At 35.3% G+C, this 10052-nt stretch overlaps 2 protein-coding genes across 2 annotated transcripts; one reads left to right on the forward strand and one right to left on the reverse strand.

Moving 5' to 3' along the window:
- Positions 1-362: 362 nt before the first annotated feature.
- On the reverse strand, positions 363-4511 carry LOC112044877 (39S ribosomal protein L46, mitochondrial). The gene is made up of 6 exons (XM_024080867.2): positions 4304-4511; positions 3729-3891; positions 2469-2602; positions 1730-1872; positions 881-1006; positions 363-566 (listed from the first exon to the last, which is right to left on the reverse strand). Exons 1-6 carry the CDS (start codon positions 4362-4364, stop codon positions 420-422), a joined length of 774 nt encoding a protein of 257 aa, XP_023936635.2. The 5' UTR covers positions 4365-4511; the 3' UTR covers positions 363-419.
- Positions 4512-5874: 1363 nt separating this feature from the next.
- Positions 5875-8526, forward strand: LOC112044884 (60S ribosomal protein L9). The gene is made up of 3 exons (XM_024080880.2): positions 5875-6001; positions 6207-6455; positions 8172-8526. The coding sequence occupies exons 2-3, from the start codon at positions 6215-6217 to the stop codon at positions 8501-8503; spliced, it is 573 nt and encodes a 190-aa protein (XP_023936648.1). The 5' UTR covers positions 5875-6001; positions 6207-6214; the 3' UTR covers positions 8504-8526.
- Positions 8527-10052: the final 1526 nt, after the last annotated feature.

Here is a 10052-nt window from a genome sequence, read left to right on the forward strand (position 1 = left end):
ATTGTACTTTACAACTTCAGTACAACTGCCTAGTTTGGGAAGTTGGTGGTGTGTTATTAAGGTAGGAAGAAACTGCAACCAGTTTTTGGAGTTCACTCCTTATGCATCGATTTTTCATATATAGCCCCCGGTATGAAAAAAATATGGCCAATAGAATTCGATTAACGAATGACAGCGTTACATTTTTTGTGCGCAACCTATTCTGCGCACCTTTCACTTTTCAGGCGTTAGTATTTTGATGTACATAGTTAGACAGTCGATCTGAAAGACTCTATTCGTGCGTCGGAGCTGACACACACGTTTTTTTTTTGAGTCATATTTTCCAATACGTATTTTAGGGACGATTTAAAAAAATACACAAATATTTACTATAAACTATTTTATTTTATTATTTAAATCTTAGATTTTATTTTACATTACTAATTTGTTTCTTCAATCAGAAAGCTTTGCACTGTCCTGTTGTATTTTTCAGGCAATAGTTCAGTTAGTTCATTCCTTGTCAACCAATTGGGTTTAGACTTTTTATCGACATCCCCTTCGTTGTAGTTGGCGTAATAAAAGAAAACCTAAAAAAAAAATAGAAAAGAAAAAAATAGAATAAGATACGTCTTAGATTGTAGAACATTTGCAGCAAAATTTAACACAGGCGCCTCAATATTCATATTATAAATACTTGTTATTATATTATACACTTAATCTTGGTGTCAAAATCGGGGGTCGAATAATAGGTATGCTATGGAATGATAACGTATTGAGAGCTTTAGGTCACAACTACAGAATTAATAAATGACTTAATTATTGGTTGACTTTCCAATAGGCTTAATGCGCGGCACGGAGTTTTTTTAACCAATACACAAAATATTTTTTGTTTATCACTCACCTTAGCACCCAGCTTGCCGTTGATTTCTGCAGGATATTTGTAATTATAAAACCCACAAGGAGCATTTGAGACAAATTTCACTTTTAAACCGGAACCACACTGCTCTGACAATATTCGCTCTGCAGTCTGTGGAAAAGAAATACATAATTTTATTATTTCATTACTCATATTTTCTATTTTAATAATAAGTTATTTTCATGCTTCAGGTATGTCCTATTACATTATTGTTGTTAATAATAATTAATTAGCGATTTAACGTTTAAGTACCATGTCGTTAAGAAACCAAAATGGGTGTCGATTTTCGTACTACGCCTAACAAATTAGCCCGCTTCAATCTTAGATTGCATTATCACTTACATCAGGTAAGTGAGATTGGAGTCAAGGGCTAACTCGTAAAGAATAAAAAAAAAATCAGTGTAAAGATTCTTTCACCAGTCACACGCTCTTAAGAACAATCAAGTTTTTCAATAATTTTTCACTTAGACATTTTTTTTTATATGGACCTCTTAAGAACGCTCAGAGTCACTCAGAGGTGAGCGGACGATGGATTGAATTTTGCTTGGAGTATCTCTTCGTGATTGAATAAGAATTGAGGAGATCCTCTGACGAATTAAAGACACAAACAAAGCACAGCAAGTCACGAAGCTAAGGCAATGGACAAGGCACATAGTTCGAAGAGCTGATGGTTGTTGGGGTCCTAAGGTGCAGAAATGGCAACCCCGGTGAGTGACGGCTCAAGACTGTTCAGAAGTTCATACAAAAGGCCTATATCTCAGTGGACGCCCTTCGGCTGATGATGACGATGATATTTAATATATTAAATTAAAAAATAAAAACAAAGAAGTTTACCTGTCGTAGAGTCTCCCCTTCTTTCCATAACCCTTGTGGTAATATGTTTTTAGCGTCTTTCCCGAGTTTCTGTTCAGTAACTAAGATCAGATGCCTTTGGAGACATCTTTCGGGTGTGCTTTTGACTCCTTTCTTATCAGCATCTGGAAATGTTTTCCTTTGAATCAATAATAAATAATTAGTTAGATGTGTCTTCTACTGACTCTGGCTCACTCAACTTCTTTTTGAGGATACAGTCTACAATAAATGCTGGTTTATTAATTGTATGTTAGGCATTACCATTTAATTCAGTAATACAAAAAACAGTTACATAACATAATAATATCTTCTATGGGAAACCACGAATGTGATAGACTATAGCTTGGCAAGTTTGTTGATGACACTCCTGTGATTTGCGGGCGATGGAGGGGAGGAAGGACTGCGTGGGGGATGGAGTAGTGAGGGCGGGGCATCGCTACCCCCCTCCTAGCCCGTGCAGACCATCGGGAGTGCAAACGAATTTGCCAAGATATAATACTTAGCTAGAATCATGTTCATTGAAATTTTAATAGAATGAAATTCAAATGTGTACTTTTTTCACAAAATATAATGACACCACAGTCATTTTGTGATCTATATAACTAAAAAAAAACTAAAGAAGTACCTCTACAATAAAAAAAAGCAAATTGTAATGGTTACATATCACCCATCCAACTTCCAGTTTAAAGCTAAAGATTATTTATTTAATTTATACAATTACCAGTTAAAAGATCAGCAAATTTAAACTGTGTCAACTCATCAGTGGCAGCATCTTCAAAATCCTGAGCAGTTATTTTGCTGACTGCATCTAAGTCTACATCAACGGCTTCATTTTTAAGAAGCTCAGCTTGGACTCTGAAATTAATTAACGTACAATACTTATGGTCTTTGATTTCTTCATACATTCCTAATTAAACATAAAACACATTTGCTATAGGATATCTAAACAAATAGGCGTATTTTCTTTCTGTATTATTTTATACTAAAAATATAGTATAGACTCAAGTCTGTGTCAGGTTAACACAAGACCTCTTGAATGTTGTATGTGATCTGTTTGAGTACCACAGAGTTATTCAACACTAGTATTAAGTAGCATATGCCAGGCAGTCAGGGCTCCTGAATGAGAAATCTAACAATGTATAGTATTACAAGAATTATTTTACATTAAAAACTTTGATCCAAGCAAAAACTTATTATTGTGATGGTCTTAGCTTTGTCCTACAGCTTCCTGTAGCCCATTAACCAAAACAACTATCTTATATATGAGTACATAAATCAACATTTATCAATAATTTTACTTAAGAATTTTAGTTTACCTAAGCTAAGTGTCAATTAAACAGTGAGCCCTACAATAACTTTACTGTGCACTGCATGTTATTAACACCTTTCACTTGTAATCTCTAGATATGACTTAGTTATTTGTGCAGTGCATGCATAGGTGAAGAAAAGAACCTTTTTTTTTTTTGGCTGGTGGGAGGCTTCGGCCGTGGCTAGTTACCACCCTACCGGCAAAGACGTACAGCCAAGCGATTTAGCGTTCCGGTACGATGCAGTGTAGAAACCGAAAGGGGTGTGGATTTTCGTCCTCCTCCTAACAAGTTAGCCCGCTTCCATCTTAGACTGCATCATCACTTACCATCAGGTGAGTTTGCAGTCAAGGGCTAGCTTGTAAAGAATAAAAAAAAAAACCACACTACTGTCTATGACTAGACCACCACCAATTAGGCTAAACATCATGATCATTAACAGCCGTTGGACATCCACTGCTGGACATAGGCCTCTTGCATAGACATCCAAACAGCACAATATCAAGCAGCCAACATCCAACGGCTCCCTACAACCTAGTTTGATGTCATTGGTCCAGCTAGTTTACCAACACTAAGGTTTCATTCATCATGGAATCGCCATTCTAGCACCGAGTCCCTAAAATCCAATTTGGCTAATACTGATGATATAAAATATACCAGTAAGTCAGACTTACTTGTCATTTTCATGCCTCAGCTCATGGTCTGATTTAAGACTTTTCTCAGTTTCTATTGTCCATAACAAGTCTTTAAATTTCTGTTGAATCTCATTTAGTGGTGGCGTTACTACTGGTAATCGTTCAACACACACACCTGCTACAATATCCCATGATGATTTTGCTGTAAAAACAAAAATCCATTTAAGTATCATCAATACATAAAAATAAAATTGAAGTATCTGACTGTGACTTCAAAGTACCTATTTAAACCTAATACCAACACAAATAAGATTCTTTAAAATTTTTGTCTGTCTTTCTGTTTTCTTGGAAATGTCAAAATAGATTTGAATGGTACTTCCAATGGAAGAGCATCATAAAGGCTACTGTTTATCTCGGAAAATTTCATGGTTCCCGCAGGATATATGAAAAACTGAATTTCACGAAATTAGTCTATACATATACTTAAATGAAATTGAAATATCTGACTGTGATTTCAAAATAAGTGCTTTCTTACATGATACCAACATATAAATAATACAAATACACATATATACTTATTTGCAAAGTTAATGTTTCTAATAAAGTTAGGTTACCTCTAGAAATTATTTTGTAGCTTAATGTAACTTCAGCGCCAATAAGTTTTCTTAAAAGCATTTTAATGAATAAAGACCGATAAAAAATCGGTAGCTTGTTTTGTTAATAATCCTTTTATTTTATTAGTAGAAATTTTCATAAATAAATAAACTGCAATTTACTTTTAGATATCAGAATCAGAAACAGCTGACATTGACAATTCTATTGAATAGTTTAAAATTTAACGTGATGACATTGACAATTGACATTTGGCAAATAGTGTTAGTGTTAATTTAGATCAATGACTTTGGATTTATGTTTAAGATTTATTACATTTTTATGGCTTTAAGTTTTATAATATTGTAATGTAAAAATATAAGATTTCTTTTAAATTACTCTCTCCCTGTATGAGTTCAATTTAATTATAAATTATTGAACGTATGTTACGTACTCTGTGCTGCTCGGTGTTGCAAGAATTTTAACCAATGTTTTTATCCTCTCGCAGCAAAAATCGATTCAATTCATCATCGATTATTTTTTTGTGCAATAAATCGATTCATATAAGAAATCGATGAAAAGATATAATAATAATCAGAGGGCACGGAGTATACAGCCTCTGGCGTCATCATGGACCAAAATAAATTAAGTACGTACCTTTTTAAGAATATTTGCCATATCTATAAATATTGCTATAATTCTGATTCCCCTCCAACTAGACAGAAATCACTGTGTTAATAGTATGATTAAGTCAATAGTCCAGCGGACGACCGTTATTATTAGCGATAATGTAGAATGTTCACTGTTTTTAAATGTTAGCTTTCTGTATTCTCCGTTGAAAATAAAAAATACTAGTGAAAGATATATTAATTTCGATATATTAATTGGTTTTCGAGTTAAAGAATTTTAAAGTGAGCGCGCGGCGATCAGCCCGCGTTTAACGCCGTGACGTTATCACCCAACATTTGCTCGACACGAATAAAGGCAATTTCGTACTTCTGCTTTACCTACTGACGAACTAATGGTTAGAATTGAAAAATAATTTTTGTGTTGAAAAGCCCATTTATCGAGGAAGACTTTATGCTACATAACATCAAGCTATGAAAAATAAGAGCAAAGCACCAATCTAAAATGTGGTCAAAACAGGGAAAAATAATTTACGGTCGTCGGCTAGTCTTCTTAGTATAATAAATGCGAAAGGTCATTCTCACAAAATCTCAAAATCTCAAATCTCAATTTTATCAAAAGATGAAATTTGGCAGGGAGGTAGTCTATAGTTATCAGGTATCTGCTACGAACGGATTTTGCGATAGGGCCGCAGTAATGAGGACTCTCACAATTTTGTATGAAAGTCTATCATTTATTAAGCTACAAACTTGAAATTTAGCAGGGAGGTGGTTTATTTTATTATTAGACGTCTGTTACAAAAGAATTTTATGACAAGGCTGGATTTAAAAAGTCTAAAGACTCTCGCAAGTTTGAATTAAAGTCCTTCATTTTTATTTTTATAAATCAAATAAACGTTAACTGATTATGTAATGAGTATTACTTAAACAAAATTATTTTGTATTTAAACTAAAATTATAAGTAATAACTTTTGCTCCAATTTATTACAATCTGAAATCGATTTTATATCGATTTAAATAAATAATCGATATTGTCACACACGGCTTGAGCTGGCAACATTTTTCCGCCTTTTCCGGCTATCGGTGTCACTGAAAGTAAGCTAATGTTTTCTTGCGGAATTTAAAATCTAAATTAATCTTATCAAATTGAAAACAATTCCGTAATTGTGTGAAACTGCAAGTGCATTATTATAATAAGCATACATTTTAACTTATATTTCAAAGTATTTTTTACAAAAACATTACATTACTTACTGTCAAAGTTGTTAAGGTTATGTTGATACAAATATTTTATTTTTAGGCCACAACATGAAGCAAATCGTTGCAAATCAAAAAGTGAAAATCCCTGACGGGTTAACTGTTCATGTGAAATCCCGTTTAGTGACAGTGAAAGGTCCCCGAGGAGTTTTGAAGAGAAACTTTAAACACTTGGCTGTTGATATTCGCATGGTGAACCCTCGGGTTTTAAAGGTGGAGAAATGGTTCGGATCTAAGAAAGAACTCGCCGCTGTGAGGACTGTGTGCTCCCATGTAGAGAACATGATCAAAGGTAAACATTATTTACTTTGTTATTATTCAAATTCATTTAGACACTCAGCGGAACCAAGTAATTATAAGAAAGTAGTTAAGTTACTGATAACTTCTGCAGTTAAATAGTAGGTACAGTAGTTAATCTACAAACAGTAGCGCAAAAATATCGTAAAACTTTGTGTTTATTACAGCATTAGTAATTGGATCTTTTTCAAATGATATTTTTAGTAACAAGTAAATGACAATAATGTTTCAGTGTGCACTTTGATATAAAAAATAAATCTTTCATGCTTTGTCAATTTTCCCCTACAAATTTTATGAATTATGTGTTAATATTGTAGGTACTACGAAAGTCAAACAAGTGTAAGAATAAAACTCTGTTGAGGTCATAATCAATCAAAATTCATTTATTTCAAGCTGACTTAGTTTACAAGCAGATTTGATACATCAAGTTTGATTATTTGTAAAGAGCTTACCACCAGTTTTTGAAGCCAGTTGATTTTTTAGAGCTTACTGTGCTGTAGTTAGTTTGAATGCCATAGAAGTAGGTGGGAGAGGATTACTAGCAAAATCTCTAACTTGCTTAAAGACCTTGGCCTCACTAGAACAGCAGCAAGTTCTATATTAGAAAGGGTATCCAAAGCTGCTCTAGCAGGATCTTACTAAATTTGGCTAGGCAGGGAGAACAACAAGCTGCGGAGAAGGGGAGTTTTAGTTAACCGTCAAGGATGTCCTTAACCCTACTCCATTGGTCACAAGTCTGGGAAACTGCTTGTGGTTTTTCTCTCTGCCACACAATGGACCTGGCACCCATATAGTGAATCTATGGAATGCTAAGATTTTTGGTCCTTGGTAATAGGAAGTTGGTGTTGTTACCAGTGGCGTATCTATCCCAACAAGCCTGTGATTAATTCATTGGATGGGGCACCAAAAAATTGGTAACAATCAGATTATTTTTTTAATTCTAGATTACTTCTAAGGTGAAGGCCTGTGACTAGTCAGGCCTGCCAGCACTAGTTACTCCACTGGTTGACATCTTGTGGCTGTTATATATCTAGTCACATTAACTTGGTAGTGATTATTACTGAGTCATTATTATCAGTGTAAGGGGAAATAAGATCAAATAAGAAAGTTAGATTCACAAAGTCACAAACCATCCAAATCACCTAGCAGTAAAGTTGAAAATGCTACAGGCAATTTAACATTTAAAAATACTGCTCGACTAAAAGCCACATAAAATTTATTCTTCCACTGGGGTTTTGGATTACAAGGTCCTAGGTTTGAGTCTTAAATTGGTCTATTAAATAAAGAGTTTTTCTTTGTGTGGTAGATCTAAGCTTCATATTTCCTCTCTACATTGTTAAATGGTGATAAACTAAAAAAAAGAAAAATCCTGGCTTAGTTTGTTATGTGCTCTTCTCAAATCAAGGCACTTTGGAACCCTTGTAACTTTAATTTTAAGTTTTCGTATAATAATTATCACACTTACCTGACGTTTCAAAAGTGCCTCGCCTTGTAAACTAAGCCTAATTGAATTAATTTGATTTATAAAGAGCTCATTTGAATGGTTCAATTCAAGCTGAGCCTCTACCTATTCTTATATTCCTATAGAATTTAAAACTGCCTAAATCAAACAATCCATAGTTATTATGAGCTCTCAAGCTAGATAATTATGTAAGTTCAATATTAAAATTTGTTGTGTGTTGTTTTAAAAAATATTAATTCTTATTTCCAGGTGTAACCAAGGGATTCCAATACAAAATGCGAGCAGTATATGCCCATTTCCCCATCAACTGTGTTACAACAGAAGGCAACTCAATAATTGAAATCCGTAACTTCCTTGGAGAGAAATACATCAGGAGGGTAAAGATGGCACCTGGTGTGACAGTTGTAAACTCCCCCAAACAAAAGGATGAACTGATCATCGAAGGTAACTCCCTTGAAGATGTTTCAAGTTCAGCGGCTCTCATCCAACAGTCCACGACTGTCAAAAACAAGGACATCAGAAAGTTCTTGGATGGACTCTACGTATCTGAGAAAACAACTGTTGTATTGGATGAGATATAAGGACATTAAAATTTTAAGCTGAATGGAGTTTTTAATTTTTAAGGCAATCCTAACATCATATTAATTAAACTACAGTAGACTCACTTATGTGGCACTATTCCAAGCTAGCAGTTACTGGATTATTATTATTATCATCATTCAATCAACATCACCCACAACTTTGTTCATAATATGAAATGAAATTTTTCACAAATCTCTAGATATACTAACGTAAATGAAGAGATAAAAAGCACTTTTACGGTAAAAGCCCTATTTAAATCAGTTATGAGCTTTGACAAAACCAAAACTTTAGTTATTTAAATCATAAAAATAAGTTTTGTTATTTATGTACCCGAAGTACTCCATATTGAAAATACACTTGAAAAAGTAAATATATTATTGATACAAAAAAAATATTTCGTATTGAGATCATTACTTCTTGAGTAAATGATCTCACAAAAGTGTATTTTAGGTCTCTGGCAGTAAGGTGCTTTGGAGGCTTAGTAGACAGGTCAAAAAAAAGTATGATGACTACAGAAAAGAGGTTAAGAGGGTATTTTGTGATTGTGGCTAGTGTGGCGACACTTAGGCCCACCACTCTGCTCTTATGCGGGTAGGCAGCTTAGGGTCAGTGACGTGCATAAGATTCTTAACTAGGGTATGCACTATAAGTTATCAACCCATATTCGGCTCACTGCTGAGCTTGAGTCTCCTCTCAGAATGAGAGGGGTTAGGCCAATAGTCCACCTCATAGCCCAATGCGGATTGGCAGACTTAACACACGCAGAGAATTAAAGAAATTCTCTGGTGTGCAGGTTTCCTCACGATGTTTTTCTTCACCGATTGAGACACGTGATATTTAATTTCTTAAAATGAACACAACTGAAAAGTTGGAGGTGCATGCCCAGGAACGGATTCGAACCCACACCCTCCGAAATCTGAGGCAGTGAAAGTAACAACTGGAAAATTCCTTTACCAGTTATATATTCTGTGGTGCAACATTCTATTGTAGAAAGTCCTTAACATTGCTTAGGGTGTTAATTGTAAACTTGTTTAGAGATTTTAATGATTATGACCAACTAGGCAGAAGAATTATATCCACACTGCTCTGTTAAGGGTTGGGCGGTCTCTCGTAGTAATGTTTGAATCTGTCACAATCACTATTCAAAAAATAACTGGGTCCAACGACTTTCATTTACACGAGCGGCAGCTGCTACCGACGATTGCAGTCTGCGACGTCTCGACGGCAGGCGACGGCGTCGCCGATTGTAGTCAGCGACCGTCTCGGCAGCAGCCAACGGGAGTCGACTTCAGTCGGCGACCGCCGTCGCCTGCCGCCGAGACGTCGCCGGCTGCAGTAGACTGCGGTCATCGGTAGAGTTGCCGCTCGTGTAAATGAACCCTTAACGTGATCGGCTTGATCGGAAGCTGCATAGCGCAGGCTAATTATTTGACAGCCGCGTGGCGCAGTGGGCAGTGACCCTGCTTTCTGCATCCACGGCCGTGGGTTCGATTCCCACAACTGCTAGTTTGCAACGAAGCTGCTAGTTTATTGTACAAGAGTGGGAAT

The sequence above is a fragment of the Bicyclus anynana genome, chromosome 9 (assembly GCF_947172395.1).
Source record: "Bicyclus anynana chromosome 9, ilBicAnyn1.1, whole genome shotgun sequence".
In the NCBI taxonomy this organism is placed as follows: Eukaryota; Metazoa; Arthropoda; class Insecta; order Lepidoptera; family Nymphalidae; genus Bicyclus; species Bicyclus anynana.